The sequence below is a fragment of the Rhipicephalus sanguineus genome, chromosome 6 (assembly GCF_013339695.2).
Source record: "Rhipicephalus sanguineus isolate Rsan-2018 chromosome 6, BIME_Rsan_1.4, whole genome shotgun sequence".
Lineage (NCBI taxonomy): Eukaryota > Metazoa > Arthropoda > Arachnida > Ixodida > Ixodidae > Rhipicephalus > Rhipicephalus sanguineus.
Window position 1 is genome coordinate 168,321,539 of NC_051181.1, and position 23,901 is coordinate 168,345,439.

The following is a 23,901-nucleotide window of genomic DNA, read 5'->3' on the forward strand; positions in this document are numbered from 1 at the left end:
CGCACGGAGACAAAGAAGATATACGCAAAGACCGTGTTTTGTGCCAGGCGCTGCAATTCGGTGTGCAGAACATGTGCGGGAAAAGTGTCACTTTTCCGTGCGCCGGCATGCAGACAGATTAGCAGTTTGGAAGCGGGCAATCCCAAAGGCCGACCGAGCGACACAGCGAGAATTCGGCTATCTGTGAAAAAACATTTTGACACAAGGTAAATGAGCCCGTTCAAGTGCTGCAAAGGTTTTTGCGTGCGTCGACTGTGACAAGCACGGACAAATGATAAATGAATTAACCTGAACGTTTTATTTTCTTCTTCTGTTTTATTTTATTTATTATACTTTCATCGACTATAAAGAGCAACGCAGCGATGCTCACATTGTGTATTTAATATCGGGCTACGCAGTTACAAAGCGCATTCTGCTATCGGGCTGCACACACTGCAAAAACGCGTGCATCGTGCTAATAGAAAGCACTGCATGACAGCTGCAAAGTCAGATAACTAGCAAATGGGATATTTGAGGGCTGCTGTATCCATCAAAGTTACTATACAACTTGACACAGGTATTATATGTAAAGCAGGCTGACACTTGTGTTCAGCACAGTGCGCTTGCATTCAAAGATAGTAGGCAGCTTTTTGCAGCTCTGTAAGGAGCGTGTTGCAGAAATTGGCTACGTCGAACATGTGAAGAATGGACAATATCAGAGGTCAAATTCTTTTGCATCACTATCGAGGGTTCATTTGCCTTTGAAGGGGCTCAACCAGGGATAAAGCGAGGACAAATTAAAAAAAAATTGAATACATGCGCATCACCTACAAGAGTATCCACCAGTGTATTGCTCACAAAATGATGCTAATTAAATTTTGTTGAAGCGATGAAAGTAATTGCTGTCTCGATTTCTATTCAACTTTGAGCATACTCCGTGACGGCGCGACCTCGAGTGTAATGCAAATTCAGCATTGAGTAAATGGCAAGGAACAAATGGACAAGGCAAGGCACACTTTCGTGGTATATTTAGTAGTACGAGTAACTACAATGTATCAAAGGTTATCGCGTGATAATGTTAGAAAACGTCGTCAAAGATATAACGCTCCTGCAGGAAGAAGCTTTCTCTTTTACTCCGTAAATGTCTAGATAAATCTTATGACGATGAAGGTAATTTTGCCATCGTCAAACATGTAAACATTGGTTCATTCGAAATAACACTTCATCGAAGAATGGTTTGATTATGGAGGCTCGAATTATGCCTGGTTGTTGGCGGCCAAAAGCTTCGCACTAATGCCGTGATCCTTGAGTGAGTAAAAATGTTTATGTTGATAAAGCTGTTTCACTGGCGAAAATCTAGCACCGACGCGAGTGCATGGTCGTTGGCAGGGGGAATTTCCCCCGCCTCCCTGGAGCCACACCAGCGTTCCCCCACTCCACCATACGCGATGCAGCACGGGTTTGCACCCCGAAGACAAAATCCTGCCGACGCCCATGCGCGAGTGCATTACCACAGCGCAAGCTGGCAGCGCCTCCGACTACAGCGCCACCGCTGCGGGATCGCGAATGGGGGCCAACTTAGAGTGGCCGGTTTTCACACCTCCCAATTCTAGCCACCCTAGCCATGGTGCGGAGTGGCCGTGGAAACGTCACTATATATTGTGCGAGCACGCGACGAGAAGCTCATACCCGTGTTGTGACGTCAGGGTACAGTACGAACCGAAACTAGCTTTTAAAAACATACTGTAATTACTTTTTCAGGGCGCACTTGCGCTTAGCACTACCTTTTCTAGGCTCTTAAGGGCTTGACCCTTCATTTGACGCAAAAAAAACGACAACTGAAAATATTCGTGTCAGTACCCCTTTAAGAAAAAAGAAAGAAAACAAAGGCACAACCGATGAAAGGCCACATGTGCAGGAGGTCCAACCTTATAAAACACCTTAAAGATCACAATCTTCTTGTGTTTTAGAGAAGCAAGGCACCTCAAACTAAAGACAGGGCACTCAAGAAAGTGCACATTACGAAAGACTCAAAAGATTACGACCCCAGTGCCTTTTGATGAAGTAATATCGTTGGTACAACTTTAAAAGCCGTTTTCTCAAAACGACTTTTCTTGCTTCCTGCTTCGCTTGTTCCGCTGGTTTCTCACTGACCGCTGGGTCTATTTCAGTTCCGTTTTTTGTTCTATATTCCTTGAAGCACAGTTCAGGGCGTGACATTCTTGCTTTTTCAGTATGGCGTTTTGATAATTAGCTACTTGACGAGTTGCACAAAGCCTCGATGCCTGTTGCGCAGTCACCTCATGAAAAATGAAAACTAAAAAAAATTTTGTTGCAAATAAAAAAATCTAAGAATGTCATGCCCTTAATCAGACATCTTAGAATGCATAGCACTTTGAACGAGTTTCCTATCGCATTTTTTAAGCGAGTCAGACTCGGAACAAGAGCAGAAGGTGAAATATATTGTAAATCAAAAAGTTGTAAAGATATATTCATGAAATTTCTACACTAGCATTAAAACAACATTTCAAATAAGTGTGCCAATTTTCATCAAAATCCATGAAGAAATAAGAAAGTTGGTACCGAAAGCCACGTCCCCCCTTAAGTTGCCAAACCCTCCCTACTATTCTTTAATAAACTTGATTAAGCTATTGCCCTCACGTGTAATTAAAGGGACACTAAAGGCAAATAACAATTTATGTCAGAGTGAAAGCTCAATATATGACGTCTAAAACAGCAATATTACAACAGCAGTTTCCTACTTACCGAGAAGTTAAGCTAAATGTATCACACGATGAGCGCCATGAGCGCCACATTTTGGAAATGATCCCAATGACGTGAGAGAGTTCGACTACAATTAATCACTCGTAATCAAACTATCTGCAATAAAAACAGAACCTTCTGTGCATCAAGAGACGTAATAAAATGCCGCTTGTTCGTTTCTGTTTGATTCATGGAAAAAAGAACCTCTTTGGCGTTGCCATGGGGAACGGCGCGCGTGGTTGAAAAGTTCCGTTTTCGCCGAACTGCGCTTTGCCCGGCGCCCGGCTTCACTCACGCGGTGGCGTCTCAGTGGTAGTTTCGGTATCGCGTACAGCCGCGTGTGTTTTGCACACTCGTGAAAGTCGCTCTGACAGAAAGTTCAATGCCGCATGCATGTGATGTTGCCAGATGCCCGAATGGCGCACGCTGCCAGTGCACGCCGCCGCGCAGTAAAGGCGGGCAACGTTGGGCACGGCAACAGTGACGTGCGAAATACCGCTCTCAGGCGTGTGATTTCAAGTGCGCTAACGCCATGCGGACCACTAAAATGTGATTTTATTTCAAAATAAGCACTTCCTTGGCACAAAAGTAGCACTACGAGGTTTCTGGACCGTTATTTCAACAATCAACGCCGACTTAATATTTGCCTTTAGTGTCCCTTTAACGCTTGCTGCTGCTGCTGACACGAAGCATCGTCGTTCATATATGAGAAGCTTGTGCTTTCTTGTGTCACAAGTGCCAATGCGCACCACTAAATGGTTCAGTCAGTGACGAATCGGTCATTAGCAGTGACGATGCTAACAAAACAATCTAAGCAAGTGAATAATTGGCGAACAGAGGCTCTAGCCGAGACTCGACCTTTTACGGGGTTCGAGTAGGCACAGCCAGCGCGTAGAGAAGGCGCTGGCACAGTCCACGATCGATGGAGATTTTGCCAAACTTGCACGCTAGACGGTGCGCATTCCAATATGGCGCCCCCTTGGTGTGAAAATTTGAAAAGGTTGACGGGCGAGGTGGCTTTCTTTAGTACGCAGCACAGCACATTTAGCACCTTTACCTACGTAGTGCACTCAGTGTTGTATGTATGCCCTTGCCCTATCGGCGCCCGTGAGGAGAAGAGCAGACGACATTCAGTTTGCAATATGAGCTCTTTCCGCAGCGTGTAGCTGTGTGATTCTTGGCAGACACAGTCGGGAGTAGGCAGTGTAAGCATTGCGTATGTCAGCTCAAAATGGCCAAACCTAGTGAGGGGCCCTTTAGGTCACTTCTGGATATGCCTCGATCGCGTGCCCATTCAAGGATCGTTATGTATACCTTGACAAGCTCTGTCAACACGGAGTTCTTTGAGAACACCTGCAAGCTTGACATCGAGACCTGGATATTTTGTCATTTTCAGCCTGTAGAAACATTTCCTGGCCGACATGCAGCTGAAGGCTTCCTTCCTTTGTTTGCACATCTCACGAACATAGCTTTCAGGTACGACGTAGCTGTCCTTAGCATGCGAAATAACTTTTCTTTGATTTGACCTTTCATAATAAAAGGGACATGTCACTATTCCCACTTTGCTGGGAACAAACTTGACAGACAGACCGCAGTCGAGCTAGAAATGAGCCTGTGCGAACTGGCTTCAAAATACGTTCCGTCGCCATTTTGTTATGGTGATGTCACCACATCTGGCACTGGTGGTTGGCTGTTGCTAATGCTGTAATCGTGGTTTCAGTCAACGTTTATAGAACTAGGTAAGTTGCAAAACTCCCCGCGTCAGCCAACCCGTCGCGCGGCGCCGGGGCAGCTTCCGGTTTAGTGGCGCTGGCGACGCAACAAGCTTCCGCTAGCAGACGAAAACACGTAGTCTGCGTGGCAAGACGCCGCGGCAGGGCTCCGTTGTTTACTCACCGACTGTAATTATCGAGATTTTCGGTTGCGCTGCCGCTGCAACGTAAAACTGAGTAATATTTAGCAGCGGAAAGGTAAAGTCAGTTAAGCTATGGCTTTCTAGACTGCCCACGATAACTGATGCTTGATAGCGTAACATATGAATCGGTCTATTACCCTATAAAGAATTAACTATATGCCGCATTCCCATAGCGTAAATTCTTTAGCTATAGTGGATGCTTCGGCGTGTTGGTACTTCTGTCTTTTCGTTTTGGACTGTGCAAGTGTTGCGCGGTGTTAACGAATAAACCTTTGTTGCAAGTCAGCGCGGTTGTTTGTGTATAATCCTTTTTTCTGGTGCTCCGTCTTTTTTTTTTTGCGCTGTTTTCTTTCCAATAATTCTTCACTTTAACTTTTTTGAAGTGAGGAGTTTTCACTACTCACTTGAAAATACTTCACTACTTTACTTGCAGTTATTGAGTGGTAAAATCGCCGTGTGCACGCCACAATTTCAGTCCTGCTACATAAAGAAAAATTGCATTTATTTTACGCACGCAATGCAGAGAAACAATTTTTCAGACATTGCATGTATGGTGTGATGCACACAAACGGCACAACTTATTTACAGTCTCAGGCATTAAACCTTATCAAAACAGCTCTAATTAATTGTAAAAAATTATTTACCGCACAATTTTTAGGATCACTCAAATCAAGGATCTCGCATCCTTCGACGAGGCTCTTTTCTGCTGGCGATTGCAGCCTTAATTCTTACCATTGACCATGTGAGCGAAAGTCTTCAGGATATCTTCCTCATGAAAGTGCATATCACATACACGTGATATGTCGGACACTTTCTTGTCCTCACGATCGAGAAATGGCGCGATTCCACGCCGCTCGCTGGTCAGGGTCACGCGGGGCACAAACAGGTTACGAACCGTCTCGAATTTCGTGGGACTGTCGCAACTTTTCATACAGCGTCCCGAGCCGTCCCTGTCGGGACAGCTATATGTCCAGGATTTATTCCGGACCGTCCAGTTAGAGATTTTTGTGATCCAACGCACACCCGACACCGCGCGTCACGCTCCAGAACACGAAGATCTCACGAATACCACGCACGAAGCAATGTTGCGGTGGTACAGCGGTGGCTGCGAAGGGCTTTGGTTACTTTGACTGTACTTCTGTGCGCAGCGCGACAACTTTTATGGGTACATTCTCCAGCAGGAGGAAGTGTTGCGAGCAGCACGTAGCCAGCTGAAGAGGCCGAAACAATAAAGAAACAATCCCTCCCCCCCCCCCCCCCGCCCACCTCCCTTCCCGACTCCCTTCATTGAAGAACCCTACGCCCAAAAGGAATGTCGTGGTGTCTCGGATTTCCTGCAACCTAGCAAAACGTTTTCTTGGGCTAGTTGGTTCATGACTTCTGTGGGAAAATTGTAGCGCAGTACAACACAAGGACCGACAAAGAATACGCCCCGTGTTCTTTGTCGGTCCTTGTGCTGTTTTGCGCTACAATTTTCCCACAGAATTCCTGTAACAGCTCGTACAGCCGGGAACACATGTCGGCATGGTGAAGACACGCAGCACATCTGAAGCACAATAGAAAGCGCCAAACTGCTCACGCAGAATTAAGCAGCCTCCACGGATACTGACGCGCCGCAACGCCGGCTGAAGAGAGTGGAGCGAGTGAATCCTGATGCGACAGCAGCGCCACATCTGTCGCTGATGGCGGCGGCGCCGCGCAACATCGCTTAGTTTTGCAACTGACCTGGTTCTATAAACGTTGGTTTCAGTATCGTACTCGATCGACTCGTTTTGCAAGACGTGCTTTCCAAATAATGTCTTGACACCGCAAAATCAGCTTGCGGTATAAGATTCAATAGTATCACCCGAAAAACGGCAGAATATTAAGTTATCTAGGCTCGTGGTCATATTGCACATTATGTCACCCACGTCACTACGCGACAGCTAGCAGGTGTTTTGTTTTCCCGCAACGCATAGCGCGCTGCTTTCAGGTCTACGGGTTACCGTGCAAAAGTACTTGTTTTCTGTTGGGCCATGTCTGGCACTAGATTTTGGCCAGGTTTGCGAAAGCGTGCACTCATCCGGTGTCCACGAGAGTTGCGTGCGGAAAACACGTGACCTCTCACATTGGAACTGGCGCCAGCGGCCACAACTGCCGCAGAAACCACTCGTAGCCACAGAGCACAATCCGTGTAGCAGACAAGGAACTCCCAAACCGAAGGGCCCTTGTCCCAGTTGGGCCTCCACAGAAGGAGGAGAGGTCGAAAAAACAGTGCCTTTTCCTTTCACGTGTAAAGTGTTTTCGAAACCACTTTGGTTATACCAAATCATTAATAAACACAATTCAGCCTTACATTGTCTCATTCTTTATAAGACAACTAGGAAGCACCACTTAGCATTACCCCTCGACTGCTTTGTCAACCTAGCCGAAGAGAACTTTCACGTTCCTGTCTCGTAAGAATATGCTTAGGGATCCTCTGACATTTCTTTTCCGTAATTTTGCTTTGAAGTACTGAAAAAACATTCGGTTTGATTCGCACTCAAAATCTTGCTACTCGCACAGCTTCACCATTAATTTGTTTTGTCCACAATGTTTATATAGCGTCGTGTACAGCCCGTACGTGCTGTCGATGGGCGACACCGGAACGAAGAAAAAAAATTTAGGCCGCTTCGCACTAGTGGTGCCAAGCACGAAGGAACTGGGCGGCCTTCTCCTTACTTTCTTCTTCTCTCATCTCTCTATTACTTTCTTTCTGTCTCTGTGTATTTGTCTTTCTCGTTCTTCCTCTCCATTTCTTTCTTCTTTGCTTTACTCTCTCCCTTCTTCCTTTCCCTCACCTCCTATCCCCGCCACCTTGCTACACTACACTACCCAAGGCTGTGCTCTGTGCTGTCGACGTGCCCCGATAGCCGCGTGGTTAAGACGCTCGCCTTCGGATCGTGGGTACGTTGGACTTGGATCCCGCCACCTCGTGAGGAATTTTTTTTTTGCCAATATTTTCTCTTTCTTTATATTTTTCTTTCCCATTTCTTTCTCTCTCTCTGTACTCGTTCTCGTATCCATGCGAGCTATTCCGTCCTGCACCGGAGAAATCGGCGCCCGTGTTTAAGAAGCGAAGCAGAAGATGACGATTATGACGATGATAGTTTCTATTCGCACTACCCAGCGCAGCAAAAAGCTTACGGAGCTCCGCTCTTAAAATACTTTATTCGAAGTGAACTTGCGTGTCACAAAGAAAAAAAGATAGTACAATGGTTTCACTGCAAGCGTGCCTGTTGCGACAAGCGACCACCGATCTCCGCTTGCTACCCACAGCTTGTTTTTAACTGCCCGTCTACCGTCTCCTGCAGAATTCGATGAGATGCACGAGTCGTTATTTAAGGCAACTACCCCGAGTACGTGCGGAAAAGACAAGCAAGAACAACAGCGTTTATCACACGACAAACCGTTAATGACGTGCACGTGACTACGGGGGCGCGAGCCGGCCAAAATATTCACCCGGGGAAGCATGGGCAAACAGCTTGATGGTGAAATACCGCAGTGGGTGCCGACCAATGCGAGGGATGAACAGCACGAAATACAGTGCTATGCTATGGTCATAAGAGTGTACACAATGTGATGTGCTAAAAAACTTGCGTACATGCTTTCGGTCTCCCACGAGAATACTCTGCCCGTTCCCCTCAACCACTGCCGGAAAACATGCTACACAACTTCGGCTGCTGCTCATGATTTGAAAAATGCATTTGCAAGAACCACGAGTTTTGACCAGTGGTACCAGCAGAAGATTCAATTTACTGTCTTGGGCTTCCTTTACACAGCCCTGAAATTTATGTTATATTGAAATTGCAAACTAACACTTGGTAGCATTGAGGTAGATGGCATTCTATCAACATGAAGTTCTAAAATGCTAACTACTTTGTCATATATAGAATTTCATTATATTTAAGTTTGTTATATCAAGGTTTAAGTCTACTAATTGTACACGTCTGTTTTTTTTTTTTTTACACTAAGTGAAAGTGCCAGCTTTGACAATTGCATTTTATGCATACTGCAATTTACCTATGAAGATTGAAATTTACCATGATCAGAACATGTCCAAAGATCGACAACAAAGTTTGATGTTGGAAAAAGTAGCCAAAAACTGGGTACCACCTCACCTGAACTCAACACTCTTGATTTCACTGACTGTGGTTCCAACCGAGTTGAGGAAGACATCCAAAATGTCCAGGCCATCTCTGTCAGCCTTTCGCACAGTGCCTCGTGGGCTGAAGCTCAGATGTATCTGAAAGCAGAGTTCCCACACAACCACCTCCTCCCCCTCCCCTGGTGACAACTTACCTTCACAGGTGACAGGTGGACAAACTCAAACACAGTTCGCTGGGTACGTGAAGTGTCCTGTCGTAAAAGGATAAAACGAGCCGTCAATGTCTACAGAAATTTTAAGGCAACAAACAAAGAACAGCCAGCAAGAGCACTGATTTGCAACTAAGTGCATTATACAATGGGCAAGAATACATTTTGATAGCTCTGAGAGGGAAAGTACAGGAATTCAGAGTTTCACTTCAGAATAGGTACGCGGCTTTAACCGAGGAAACCGACCTTAGCGTTGACGCAATAAATGATAATCTGACTAGTATCATTAAGGAGTGTGCAGTGGAAGTCGGGGGTACAGTCGTTAGACAGGACACTGGTAAGCTATCCCAAGAGACGAAAAACCTCATTAAGAAACGTCAAGCTATGAAAGCCTCAAATGCAACAGACAAAATAGAGCTGGCGGAGCTTTCGAAGTTAATCAATAGGCGTAAAGTAGCCGACATAAGAAAGTATAATATGGAGAGAATTGAGCATGCTCTAAAGAACAGAAGAAGCCTCAAAGCTATGAAGACAAAACTGTGCATAGGCAAAAATCAGATGTATGCATTAAGGGACAAGGAAGGCAAGGTCACAAACAATATGGATAGAATAGTTGAGGTAGCGGAAGAGTTCTACAGAGATCTGTACAGCAGCCGAGGCAGTCAGGATGATAACGTAAGAAGGAGTAATAGCGCAGAGGAATCTGACATCCCACCAGTACTGACAGAAGTAAAGAAAGCCCTAAAGGGAATGCAAAGAGGCAAAGCAGCTGGTGAGGATGAGGTAACATCAGACCTGTTGAAAGACGGTGGAGAGATTATGTTAGAGAAACTGGCCACCCTGTACACGAAGTGCCTCTCGACGGGGAGGATACCATAATCTTGGAAGAATGCCAACATCATCTTGATCCATAAGAAAGGGGACGTCAAAGACCTGAAAAATTACAGGCCCATAAGCTTACTGTCCGTTGTCTACAAGCTATTTACAAAAGTAATTGCTAACAGAATTAATACGACATTAGAGCTTAATCAACCAAGGGACCAGGCAGGATTTCGTACAGGATTCTCAACAATAGACCACATTCATACTATCAATCAGGTGATAGAGAAATGCGCGGAATACAACCAACCCCTATACATAGCCTTCATAGATTACGAGAAGGCATTTGATTCGGTGGAGACATCAGCAGTCATGCAGGCACTGCGGAATCAAGGCATCGACGAAGCCTATATAAACATAATGGAAGAAATCTACAGCGGATCCACAGCCACTATAGTCCTCCATAAAGAAAGCGACAGAATCCCAGTAAAGAAGGGCGTACGGCAGGGAGACACGATCTCTCCAATGTTATTCACCGCGTGTTTACAAGAGGTTTTCAGGACCCTAGATTGGGAAGAGTTAGGGATAAGAGTTAATGGAGAGTATCTCAGTAACCTGCGATTCGCTGATGACATTGCATTGATGAGTAACGCGGGAGACGAATTGCAGCTCATGATTACTGAACTATATATGGAAAGTAGAAGAGTAGGTCTGAAAATTAATATGCATAAAACTAAAGTAATGTGGAACAATCTTGGCAGAGAACAGCGCTTTGCGATAGGTGGCGAGACACTGGAAGTTGTAAAGGAGTACGTCTACTTAGGACAGGTAGTAACCGCAGAGCCGAACCATGAGAGTGAAATAACTAGAAGAATAAGGATGGGTTGGGGCTCATTCGGCAAGCATTATCAAATCATGAATGGCGATCTACCACTATCCCTCAAGGGGAAGGTACATAACAGCTGCATCTTACCGGTATTTAGCTACGGAGCAGAAACCTGGAGACTTACAAAGAGGGTTCAACTTAAATTGAGGACGACGCAGCGAGCGATGGAAAGGAAAATGATAGGTGTAACCTTAAGAGACAGGAAGAGAGCAGAGTGGGTCAGGGAACAAACGAGGGTTAAGGACATCTTAGTTGAAATCAAGAAGAAGAAATGGATATGGGCCGGGCACGTAGCACGTCGGCAGGATAACCGGTGGTCATTAAGGGTAACTGACTGGATTCCAAGAGATGGCAGACGCGTGAGGGGGAGACAGAAAATTAGGTGGGTAGATGAGATTAAGAGGTTTGCAGGTACAGCGTGGCAGCAGAAAGCACAAGACCGGGTTGATTGGCGGAACATGGGAGAGGCCTTTGCCCTGCAGTGGGCGTAGACAGGCTGATGATGATGATGATGATGATGACATTTTGATAAGGAGACAACAGGCCAGCCAAAACATTACACTTTACATATACTGTAAAACCTCATTAATTAGAACTCGGTTATTTCTAAATCCCGCTTAATTCGAAGGGTTTCTGCGGTCCCGTATTTTGCAATGTAAATCTGAGTGGATAATTTGAAGCGGTGGTCAGCGCCAGCCCGGTTAATTCGAAAACTTTGGGTGCCATGTGCCAATTCCCGATCCCGATTTCGCCGCAAATCCGCGGAAGCGACGGCACTTAGGAGCCACAGGGCAATGCAGTGTAGCGATATTAATGAGTGACAGTTTAAGCGACCCGGCCTCGCTGCTGCTAGCGCAAAAAAAAAGAAAACATGGTCTCGTGGTCAGCTAAAACGTGCGCCTGCGGAAAAGAAGACGTGCTTCACTGCAACACAGCGATGACACGCGGGCAGCATGTCGCATGCTTCTGGCAACGTCAGCGCGTCATGATTTACCCATTCTTTTTGGGAAAAGAAAAGATAATAAAGGACGGTCTGACGGAATTCATGATGTATGCGAACCTCCGATTGGCGGTTGCTCCGGCAATTTGCGCACTTGCACTGCTGGCGGAGTTCTTGCCTGTAACGCCTACTTCGAAAACTCAGTTCGAGAACTTCAATGATCATGTTTTCCAGCCAGAACACATTGCGGATTCCATCGCACTGGCCATTATCATATTCTTTATTTCACCAGAAAGAATGGGCGAATGGTCGCATCATGATGCGCTGATGCTGCGAGGAGCAGGTGACATGCTGCCCGCGTGTCACCACTGTGCTGCAGTGAAGCACACCTTCTTTTCCGCAGGCACGCATTTCAGCTGACCACAACTTTTTTTTTCTTTTTTTTCCTTTTTTGCTTTAACAGCAGTGAGGCCCGCCGTTCTCCCGGGTTCGCGGCAAAAATGGGACCGGGTATTGCTGGAAAACAACCCTTGGAGCCGCAAACTAGAAGGCCAAACGACCACCTCTGGTTATTTCAGTAATTCAAAGTTCCTTTTATCCCACTTTTGGTATGTTTCGTTAATTCGAAAGTTCTTCACAGTCCCAGTGACTTTGAATTAACGAGGTTTTACTGTACATCACTGTCTGCGACCAAGGTTCTTGCATCAGGTGAACCATTTCACATTGGAAGCGTGTTCAGGGAACACATAGTACGAACACTGCTGCTGATGTCTGGGCAAGTCTTCAAGTCACCGGATAAAAATGACTGCCGACAGGGTATGGTATTTCAAACTGCAGAATTACCATTGCAGCATGACCTGGAAGGCAATCCATGCAGCGAACTAAAACAACAAGGTCGTCAGGCTCGTACGACGGTAAATGCCAACAGCTGTTCACTACCCAAGCCTGTGCACGTGGGTAAGTTAGATTGAGTCGTCTGAACAGTCATAAGACCTTGTTGATAGGCTAGAAGGCCGACCCTGCTGGCTTATTAAGACATGCGAGGCATCAATGAAGCTAGCCCTGCTCAGATAATGTGAGTACACCTCTCCAAAGAAAATAACCCACTGAAGTCGAGATCAAGAGGACCAGGGGACCTGAGGGCACTAGGAAGTAGAGAGATGAGGGTCTTAAACAGAAGGCATACTGCTGTGGGCTCCATCCGCATCTGCCTAATAAACAGATTTGGATCAGTGATATCAACAGTCCGACAGTTGTCTGGAGCTTTGCACAACATCTGTGTTCACATGTCATACAAAGGCAAGGAGCAGCACCCCAACATCTTCCAGATCAGCAGCTACTAATTTGTAGCTGACACGACATTGCCAGAGGTGAGCCAGCAAGCCCTTGAGGAACCTGGCCAGAGCCAAGCCTCCCAACGAAACTTGCCCCATCCTCTGGTGCTACACCAACAACTGCGCATGAGCCCAAAGTGCAAGCTTCCCATTACAACCAAAGTATTTGTGAGCCAAGGTGCATAGATAAGTAAAGAGACGCTGTGGTAAACATAGATGGCACCAGGGAATCGACCATAGTTTGTTGTAATAAAAAGGAAGTGCCTGAGTGGGAGCGTATGTCCCATGCTGAATGCAACGCATGTTAAGTGATCTCCTGGGCAATGTTGTCAGCACTCCGCATACTTGCTCAGCCACCCACGATGTGTGTCTTGCACAGCCATGCGACAGCACACAAGAGACCACTTGGAAACTGCAATAGGGACTGCAGTGGCACAGTAGACTATGATGTACAAATGCACGCATGTAGAGCAATCTGCTACTGAATGAAAACTGGTGCCACTTCATTAGAATGTGCTCCCTGCTAGCATGCGCAGTGAGCCATCTTGTTTCTGCAAGAGGAGCTCAGTTGAAGCCGTTCTGCACCAATGGGCAGCAGAGAATGTCGGCACAAGGCATTCTGGTGGTCACCTATTGAAAGCATGGGGGATGCTTACAACAGTTCTACAGCACCTATGCTGTAGAGCAGGTAGTTGAAGAAGCTCATTGTGATAAGGTTGTCTGTGATAAGTTGTACTGGCAGGTTCACAAGTGAACAGCCTCACACAACTGTTCATATCCTATGCTCATCTGTAAAGGCATCAGTATAACCTCGCCAAAGTCGGAATAATTAGTTGATCGGTCTTTGCACTTGCAGGAAAAGTGGGAGATACTTTGTGGCACACTGCATCATCAGCAACACAGTGAGTTGAGGGGCTCAGTTGTTATGTACCACCGAGTTGTTAACAACTCCTGGTGACCCCATGCATTTATATAAAACCGTGATTATTTAATTCTGTGAGCTCCTATTGATGTTTCCCGAAGAGAGCATCTTGTGCATGGCTGGCCTCGTTTTCCTTTACCTTCCACTTTACATTCCACTCCATTCAAATGGTGGCTCAAAGGGCATGGCCAGTAAAGACGCGTCTTAGTTTCATTATCGTTGCTTTGAAAGAGATGGCAGGATAAACCTATTTTAAGACCAAGATATTTGTTCGACTGGCGGTCCAGGGGATTATCGGAACACTACACCAGCAACACCAGGCGAGAAAGGGGAAAAGCTGCTGGACTGGACAAATTTTTTTTCAGAATCACTCAAGACTGTGAGAGTCATCTTGATCTAAAACATTCACATTAAGGGGACCCTGCAACACTTTTCGGACTGTGGAGATGGGTTTGCACAAGGCTTGGCCTACGAGCGTGACTGGGAAGGGACATGCACTCCTCCACCGCCGCAGCGCATAAAGAGGCTACGGCCGGGTTTGTCGACTCTCCGATGCGGTGCACAAAAGGCACTTGAGGCGTCAACAAATGTGGGCTTATTAACCCAAGAAGCAGTACAGTCATAATTTGCGGACCGAACAGGATTACTTGGCAAAACCAATCGAGTATGCTTGCTTGTGGCGCTATCGGCTACCACGTAAAGGGAACCACCAAGTGTGCAAACGTCAAGCTCTCGTTGCAAGCCCAATAGCATCTCCGTGGCGACTAAGTGCCAGACAGAAGAGACCTCACGAGGAAAGGAGGCCCAAGGGTCGTCATGGCTGGGCAATGAAAAAAGGGCGCAACATAACATGTGCTAGTGCAGTGTGCAGGACGTCTAGACACTAGGAAGGGGGAAACATGGCTTGCACAGGAGACAATGCCCAGCACTGGGCATTGGCTGGCAGGGCTAGGCAGGGCTGGCACAATACGGGAAGGCGTTCTCGATCCCCAGAGAACATACTCGTGAAATGTTGACTGTCAGTCGTGAAGGCTCCTGTGAACATGGGAGCCAAATATAGCCCTGTATACAGCAACCTGGAGTTCGTTACTAATGCGATAGTGTCAAAGACCTTGTTTCACAGAAATTCCTGTGTCAGTGTCGTTGGTTGTGAGCGAAAACTCGGCATTATCCGTGAGCAAAAATTTGAGATAGATGTATATATAAACAAATAATAAAAGCCTTTGGTTCAAATGGGAATCAAACTGAACACCTGCTGCATGGCAAGCAGGTGTTCTTCCACAGAGCCATGCCAATGCTTGAAAATGTTTCAGGAAAAAACCCTATACGAATGTCATGCAGTGTGAGGAGACTCCTTATCGCATGTAACATTGCGTGGCAGAAGCACAGAATCGCACCAGGCATCAAAGCATGTGAATTGTGCAACAAGTGGTATTACAAAGTGCACAGGCATAAATAATCATCATTATTAGCTACTGCGTCAAAAAAGAGTGCAGGTGCACGCGTTGCCTCTGGAATGCGTAGTGCAAAGAAAGAATCATGGCGTAGTGGGCACTGTGCAACTGCACTTGCAGTAGGCATTGTACAGGACAGCTTGAAATGAACAGTGTTGGGCACACAGGCGCATTCCTTTCCTTGCGGCACGGCTGAAGTGCCCAACAAGAAGTGAGGCCTATGGCAAGCGGTTGAGAAGGCGATGCGAACGGGGCCCAATTGTACTATCCCGTTCTACTATTGAAAGTGAAGCTCAGGCGTCCCCTGAGTTCTGTTGTTTCATGGGCACCCAAATATCGCTTACTCTTCTCTTGACAAACTGCGCAGTTGAAGGGATGAATGGAGCGAGTAGCTGATTTCATGATAGCAAAAGCACCCTTGGTAAATCTTATATTGATTGTTTCGAGTTCTATAAATAAAAAATATATGTGTCCCTCTTTCTTGTGGGTGTGCTACACCCCCTGTAGAGTCATTTTTGCCTCATGGCACCCACGTGTGCTTCAATGTAGTTGGCACAATTGCCGCCGTACAAGGGATGGCACTTGCACTGTTGCTGCTGTGGCACCGTCTTGGTGGCAAAAGGTTACACAGGCACACGAGGAAGAGCACTTGGTCTCTTTTGAAGCTTTGCACTACTGATCACCGGTCGTCTCCCGCGAGAAGCCTGTCGAGGGGATTCAACGGCTCGGTTCTGCAGATTCCCATGATGAGTCAAATGTTGGCAACGCCGCATTCGCGGTACATTTTGTGCGTTATGGTGTTCATGTTATATTCGCATTCTATTGGGTTATTCGTCATGTAACAGTAGTTATTTGTAAGATTTGGCTGGCAGGCTCGCCGTTATTCAAGAGTTTCAGCTCCCCATACAGGAGCTTTGTTCACAATAAAAGCCATTAAATGGTGCAGCGTATTGTACGCCTAAGTGCAGCAGAACCTCATTAATATGTTCCCGCTTAGTACGATTTCCCGGCTCCTACACTTGCAATTGCGAAAATTAAAAATAACCCAATACAACTGTGTGTAATACGTTCCGGTTGACACGTTCCTGGAAAATATGATTATTCGGCAGCAACGTTCAGCACCGAGGAAAACTGCAATCGTAGGATATCCTTTGTAGCCAGAAACTCATTCAGGTGTGCAAAAAGGGCCCTCTTGTGTACTTGTGAAGCGCGAAGTGGCAGACAGCCGCCACGCGGCGACGGCGGCTTCTCCGCAGTGACTTTTCCCCCTTCGCGCTTTCTCTGCTTTGCTCAGTTGTCTCCTCCGCGTCTTCTCCGAGTTGCTCGGTCATCCCTTCCGTGTCTTCTCTGAATTGCTCAATCACCGCTCTCTTGTCAACCACACACCGACCCAAAGGCAGGCGGCGACGCTGGCGGTCAATATCTCAAAAGGCTTTAAAAAAAACCTGCATTTCCCCGAAGGGGAGTATGAGGAAGTGCGAAGCACGGGGTGATGCCATGAGGGGGCACGCGCGACTAAACTGCAGAGCCGAGCGAAGGAGACGGCAGCGAGAGAGCACGCGCCAGCCGACCCACGGAGGTCTGGCCGTTTTTAAGTGCAAAGCACTTTTACTGATGATGATGATCTGTCTTCCGAACTCGTTCCAAAGAACCCGCAACGCGTTCAACTTGTTGGCGGCGTTGCGCACGCCCGAGATGGGGCTCAGGTTGTTGTCGAACCACAGTCGATCGCACACCGCGCAGCTATATCTGAAGCTGCGGTCCAGGAAGTCTCGCTTGAAGCGCGCGTCCGGCCGATCGAATTCGAGGGCCCGCGCTCGCTCACGCATCGCGCGTCCCCACGCCAGATCGGCTTCGGGGTGCTCGGCTCGCTTCGCACGCTTTCGTTCGGCGTCTCGCCGCCGGCCTTCATCACCACAGGCAATGCGCGGGGCGCGCGCAGCCATGGAGCGGAGGGCGGAGCGCGCGCAGTCACGTGGGGCGTGACGTCGCTGCGCCGTTGCTACAGACGCTCCTCTCCGCTCCTCGCGCCGTTGCTATGGGACGGCGGATTCAGGGTCGCTTATAAAGTGCATTCGCACTTAAAAAAGTCTTTTCTGTAGCACTTGGCACGATTTCACTGAGCATTACAAATCCTTCATCCGTAGCAGGTACATAGATGCACACTCGCCCCACACACTCTTGTTCAGACCCCGCAGCTACAATGACAGCCGGGGAACTAACAATGTGGCCCAATCTGTCGCTCTTCCAGTCCGCCACGGTTCGGTACAAGACCTACGAAAAGGCACATGCCACTGCCGCATCGCCGCAGCTGCACAACACGCCGGGACATGTAGCAACGCCGCCATTGTGCCCAGTGGATATGGCCGATAATTTCCCCCACTTTTCTCCCGGAGTGCGTTCGTTTTCGGGTTGCTTTGCCCATCGCGCGGCGCAATTCCAGTCGGCATTCGTTTTTCTCTGGCCGGACAATTCTGCCTACCAGCGGGTTGTCAGAACCTGTCAGAAAACATTTGTTCTGGAAGATATCTGGAAGGTTTCTGGTTATCAGACGCCAAAGCGAGACAATGCGCGCTTGCCGCCATCTTTGTGAGGACTCGACGGATCGCAATGCGGGCGCTTGGGGACTTTACCTTTGGTTGCCATTACGCCGGGCGTTATCTTTTAATGCCCGTTCCGCCGTGTGAGATGGTGCGATTACGAGTGGTGGTGAAATACCGCCACATGTCTCAAGTTAAGACAGAACGCAAACTGATCAGCGTGAGTGTGCAACATCGTATGCGATAGCCGCGAGCAGCTGTCGCTTTCGGGGACGCTTATCACTTTCGCGAGACTTCGCATATCGTGTTGTACCGTGGTTACGTGCACTGCGCAGAGTTGAGCTTGTTAAGCCTTTAGCGGGGCAGCAGTTTTCTTCACGGATGGGGCGAGTCGCGCGTGATCTTGCGAACGTACGTGATTGTATCCCAAATGTGTATGCTCGAGATTATAACTCCCACTCTTTGGCAAACCTAGCCTCATATTTCCAAGCGGCAATGCAGAAAGAACCGACGCTCATGCGGCGCAAAGTTTCGTCTGCCGACACGGCGGTAGCGTTTCTTTACATTTACGCTGTTTGTCCCAGAGTTCGGTTTTGCAATATTCGGGTTGTCTCGGGATTTCAACACACGTGACCACGACGTTCTTTCCAGTCAAGACCGGAACTAGCTGGCTGACCTCTGGCTGCCAGCGAGATGCCAGGTGTTGAAAAATCGAAGAGTCCCTCCATGTTTTTTGAGAAATAAATGTTTTTGGCCCATGCACCTCAATATGGGCTTGTCAGCCTCAATTTTTACTGCAGTTGGATCGTACGTTTTCCCAGATCGTACATTTATTTTCGGAAACACATCAGTGAGGTTCTACTTTACATGATGCAAGCAGTGAGAGCACATTGTCGGAGGCATCCCATCACTCCTGTTCAGCGTATGCGCAGTCATCTGTATATGCAGGGATTCCAGGTGCATGCGTGATGCAAGCTTCGTTTCTTTGGCCATAACACGCGCACTTGACCAGTCAATTTTGTGTCCCGTGGATTCCACGTGTTCAGCGAGGGCATTCGAGGCCACGTGCCATTTCCTGATGTCATATTCATGCTGTTTCACTCTTGAGGTCACCTGTCTCACCAATGCACTCATTTTCACACTCATGGCAGCCTATGGCGTAGACTAAAGCGTTTCTCAGCCTCCATGTCGGTGCACGTGTAATTCTGGTTCTTCAGAGATGGCATCGAATGCTGCCAACATGGTAGTGATAGTTCTTTCTGCACCGAGGACAAGAAAGACTGGGCATATCCACACATTTTTAATTCTTCAAACATGCTCTCACTGTCATGCTTGTTGTCTTCATGGCTTGTACAAATGGCTTTCGCTCACTGGAACAGAATGTTTCTGTGAAGCTCAAGCACGAAGCAATAAACAGTTAGGTTCCTGTCGCTACTGCACTGAGTCACTTTATACCCCCTGCCTTTAGATGGCTTGTATTGAAACCTGACTTTGGCTAGCTATACCCAGATTGTGCTCCCCATCGCGATGTGGCTGTGCTGCATGACTTGAATTGGTATGGTTCTTTCTTTTTCCGAAATCGGGCTGGTGCTGTTTATGGAGAGACCTATGGATTCGCTCATGCTTATCTGGAGGACAAGTCAGAAATGAGAAGTCTCCTACGCAAATTGGTGTGGTGTCGGGAGTCATCACAGTGCTTCGGTGTGCTTACAGGCGTCATCTCTGATGCTTGACCGAAACCGTGGACGGCCTCGAAGATGCCCGATGGTTGCTATGCGCCGGAAGGTATGTGGAGAGAGCGACGCTTACGGGCTCAGGTCTCGGGTGGCACAGGCTTCAAGTATACATGAGGCATGTGATCTACCTGGGGGCATTGGACACTCGACTCACATCACGGTACGACGCATATAGGGCGTCGCCCAGTCATGTAGCGTTAGAGCTTTGAATAAACCAGTTTTATAATTCAACTCTACAATGCATCACCATAGAACAACTGGGAGAGTTAACAGGCATGCAGTTCCCAGAGCATCAGGTGGTGCACTAACCGATTAAGAGCACCGCTTTTATTCAATACAGTTGGTAATATTATTCTTGCAATAAACACGTTTCAACCGACTCAACTGCATGCCCAAATATGACATGTGCGCTGCTATGGTGTTCATCACAGGCGATGTGCAGCCCATTTCAAGCAGTATGGTTTGCGCCAATGTCTATGCTTGTGCGACAGAACTGCACATAAATAACACAACAATCTGAATCAGTTTAGTAAACTGGTGAGTTTACCAGATGGCACCTGAGAAGTAATTTAAGAAAACTAAGCAGTCTATCAATTTGGGATAACCAAGCCCCCAAAGTCTGGCTATGAATGTATATGTGCATTGCCTTCTCTTGAGATAAATCTTGAAATATGCTACTCACAAGTTTCTGAAAGAGCACAAATGCAAACATGCATCATCACAAGAATTAAGGGTGAATCGTATGACACTCGACAATGGTAGTGACTCCCAGTGTGCTGCTGGTGTTTGAATCTGACCCGAGTACAAACCCTGGCAGGCTCAATCAGTGTTTTGGAGCAGCTCTGGTGCCATTCGAGGCATTTTTATGGTTTTTGCATAGCTTGGTGTAGCAAGTCCAAAATGTTGCACTTTGGTGCACATGGTGAAGTTGTACTAGCCCTGCTTATAAGGAAAGAAAAACAGTTATTAGGGATGGGCGAATATTCGAACGTTTCGAATATTCGAACGAATATTAAAGTATTCAAATTCGCTTCGATAAGAATTTATATTATTCGAAATTTCGAAGTATTCGAAATGAACGAATATATGTATGTTTGACCGCACATAACCCCCTCTAAAGGTGGTTTCACTGCAGCGTCAGGTTGCTGTACCGTGAAACCTCCCTGCCAGGGGAAATCTGCACTGCCGCGAAGCCACAGTTCAAGGTTAAGTGTACATATTTTTAAAAATTTAACAGCGTGTTATATGGGCTTATATGCACTAAGTATAGTAATTTTTAACTTGTAACGTATTGTACACCTTATAACTCGCACCCTACTGCTATTCAAATTTTGATACCCCCCCCCCCATTCAAGGTTTCTTCCACTCCATTTCAAACCAAAAAAGTGACATTCACTCGCACCTAGTTCCAATTCTTGAAAATATTGTGCAAGGGTCATGAAGAAAATGCTCAATTTTTCTTAATAATATGTGGTGAGTACTATTCGAACTATTCGATTCGAAATTATTCGACCAAATCACTATTCGCTTCGAACCTCAAATTGACTATTCGCCCATCCCTAACAATTATATTATGAAGCATATACTTACAAGATCTGGCTTGAAAGGATGCAGAGGTGCATAAATCAGCTTCATGTCAGACTTGAGCTTCGTTTTCTGCACAACGAATGGAATTGAAAGCTCTGCATTCGAGTGAAGCCAACTGAGTACCTCATCTTGGTTGGGCAGCATCGCACTGAAAGCATCATAGAGAGAAAGGAGGAAGCCCTTGTCCACTCTGATGTGCAGCTCCTGCAGCAAAACCTTGAGGTACCTGTGGAGGAGATGGTGATCAGCTGTTGTGGCACCAGGCAACAGAGACATCATACTTGACGGTGTTCAGCTGGTAGGTGCGACGTAGCAGCAAGGCAGCTTCCAGCACGGGCTGTCTAGTTGCAGGGGACCGATGCAGGACAATGGGGAAGACCGCATCGGGCAGCTGATTGTCCAGCTAAATCAGATGGCATCACTTGCTTTATCACCATGCTTTCGCAGCCAGGTATTCCATGTACATAAAACACTGTGGTAGTGTTCCTGGCAAGGAAATGACTTTGTGCACTGAAACAATTTTCAGAAAAAGCACAATCCAACCCAGGCTGTGCCACATCCGGTAACCCAGGATGATAGGTGCCTCACTGCCCTTGCTCCCTGCTTCATATTAGCAATCTCTGAACCACTACAATTGCATCTAAACATTGTACGACACAGACTTTTATTGGTCCACTGTTCTTATATTTTCCTTCACCCTCCTGCAGTGAAAGCAACCAACATACTCTGCTTCCATTAGGAAGCACCAATTCTGTAAAGCTGACTTTTAAAAACCAATAATGTAGCTACTGGAATTTCGTTGACTCCAGTTAATTTGAACTCAACCAATGTGGTACCAAACTAAACTTTGGTTATTACAACTTTTCTCAGCACACATGATAGCATTTATATAAAAGTGTGCACACTGAAACACTCCATGCTCTGTTCTTGCAGTAGGTGCCCGAAGAGAGTCTTTCTCCGCCAAGAGCCACAAGCCTGAACACCCATTCAGAGTTGTGGAGCGAGGCACCTGGCAGCATTGGGTGGGGCGGTTCTTGCAGCGGTCGCTGGCCTTGCTATCTGTCGATGACCCGTTCCTCGTTAGAAAAGCGCAAGATGTCTCCGCCTTCCTGGAAACCGACCAACCCAAAGCGGTGAGTGCTTTTTCAATAGATTTGAAAGACCTATATTATTCACTGCCACATGCGTCCATTTGTGAAGCAGTTGAGGAGGCTATTGACAGCATAGGTGCGATCCACTTTCAAAATGAGTGCAGGATCAACGTCGAAGGCTTTATGGAGTTGCTGTCCTTCTACCTACTCTCCACATTCATGAAATTCGAAGAAGGAGTGTACATCCAAAACAAGGGAGTCTGCATCGGCTCATGCATCACACCCACCTTGTTCTAACCCGCCATGACAGAGGCCTTCATACGTCTCTGAAAGGCCGCACAGTGCAAAAGGTATTCCGGTTTTACCTTTTCATCCACAAGGTCCAAGAGAATGGACAAGATGCTGACGACATCTTCGAGTTTTCGCAGAAAACTTGGGGGACTTTGTGCTAACGAAGGAGGTACCTTCAGAAAACAAACTTCAGTTCTTGGATCTGAGGCTACATCTGAGTGCTGAGCATTTGTGCTGGAGTTATGCTCCTCGGTCACAAAAAGGTTTCATGCCATACACATTCAAAGCTTGTCAAGCGGGGAGTGGCCACGTCTGCCCTCAAGAGTTTTACCGCGTCCAAGAGAGCCTTGATGAACAAACACGCCGTCTGCGCCTGGCCGGTTAATCGGACTCACTTCTCTGCCGCATAGGCTACAAGCGTTTGAGGCAGTTCCGAACATCACCTGGAGAGGAGCCTCGCAGAGAAAAAAAGAAAATGGCAGTCGTCCCCTAAATTCATGGCGTTAGCCACAGGCTCAAAAAAATAGTGGGGCGATCGGGCGTTGATTTGGTTTTTTTTCGGCCCCCAAAAAACTAAGCAAGCTCTGCCGCCAGGTGAATTGCAGTCATCCCGCTCAGAGACTGTGCACCAAGAAGCACTCGAAGCCATTTGTTGTGTGTAAGGATGAGGTGGTTGTGGTGTTGTGTTCTGGCGGTTTCGGTTTCGAAATGCCATGTGGGATGCCAGGGGGCGCCGCTCTGGTATCCATATTCAACAGGCGTGACGTGTAAATAAATTCAGTGTGTGCTGAGCACTCCTTGAGTGCGGACGTTTTTTTCTTCTCTTCAGCGCTTCACGCCAACCCGCGTGTTCGGGGTTGGTAGCGTCCCCGCTGGCCGCGTTCGTCACCGGCGGTCTTCTTCGCCTGCTTCTTCGTCGGGACCACCAGTCCACGGCACAGCAGTGGCGTATGAGATCCCATTGTCCTGCGGACGCTCGTACGTAGGGCAAACGGGGCGATGCCTCAATGATCGCCTACGTGAACACGCGTGTGATGTCCGGAATTCCGCCGGGAGCACCTTGGCCGCTCACATTTCTGAGTGCGCATGCCAACCTGCATTCGAACAGTGCCAAGTCTTGAGCCGGTATGCAGACAAGCTGAGAAGAGAGCTTCGGGAAGCCTTTGAAATTCACAGAAGAGGGGTGCATCAGCTCTCTGTCCGTCGGCCTGTCACAAAAAGAACTCTGTTTTCTCGGGAGCTGAGTGCAGGAGTGGGGGTAAAGAACCTGTTGTTGGGGCGCTTCGCCTTGGCTGGTGCTGCGACACGT

General features: G+C 47.3%; 1 protein-coding gene across 1 annotated transcript in view; it reads right to left on the minus strand.

Moving 5' to 3' along the window:
• Positions 1–23,901, minus strand: part of LOC119397704 (intermembrane lipid transfer protein VPS13A) — a 1,038,245-nt gene that overhangs the window by 120,514 nt on the left and 893,830 nt on the right. Inside the window, exons 66-70 of the mRNA XM_037665124.2 lie at positions 21,492–21,613; positions 21,334–21,436; positions 21,214–21,279; positions 8,978–9,034; positions 8,797–8,921 (exon numbers count right to left, since the gene is read on the minus strand). Coding sequence (XP_037521052.1) covers positions 8,797–8,921; positions 8,978–9,034; positions 21,214–21,279; positions 21,334–21,436; positions 21,492–21,613 — 473 coding nt within the window. The remainder of the gene's footprint in view (positions 1–8,796; positions 8,922–8,977; positions 9,035–21,213; positions 21,280–21,333; positions 21,437–21,491; positions 21,614–23,901) is intronic.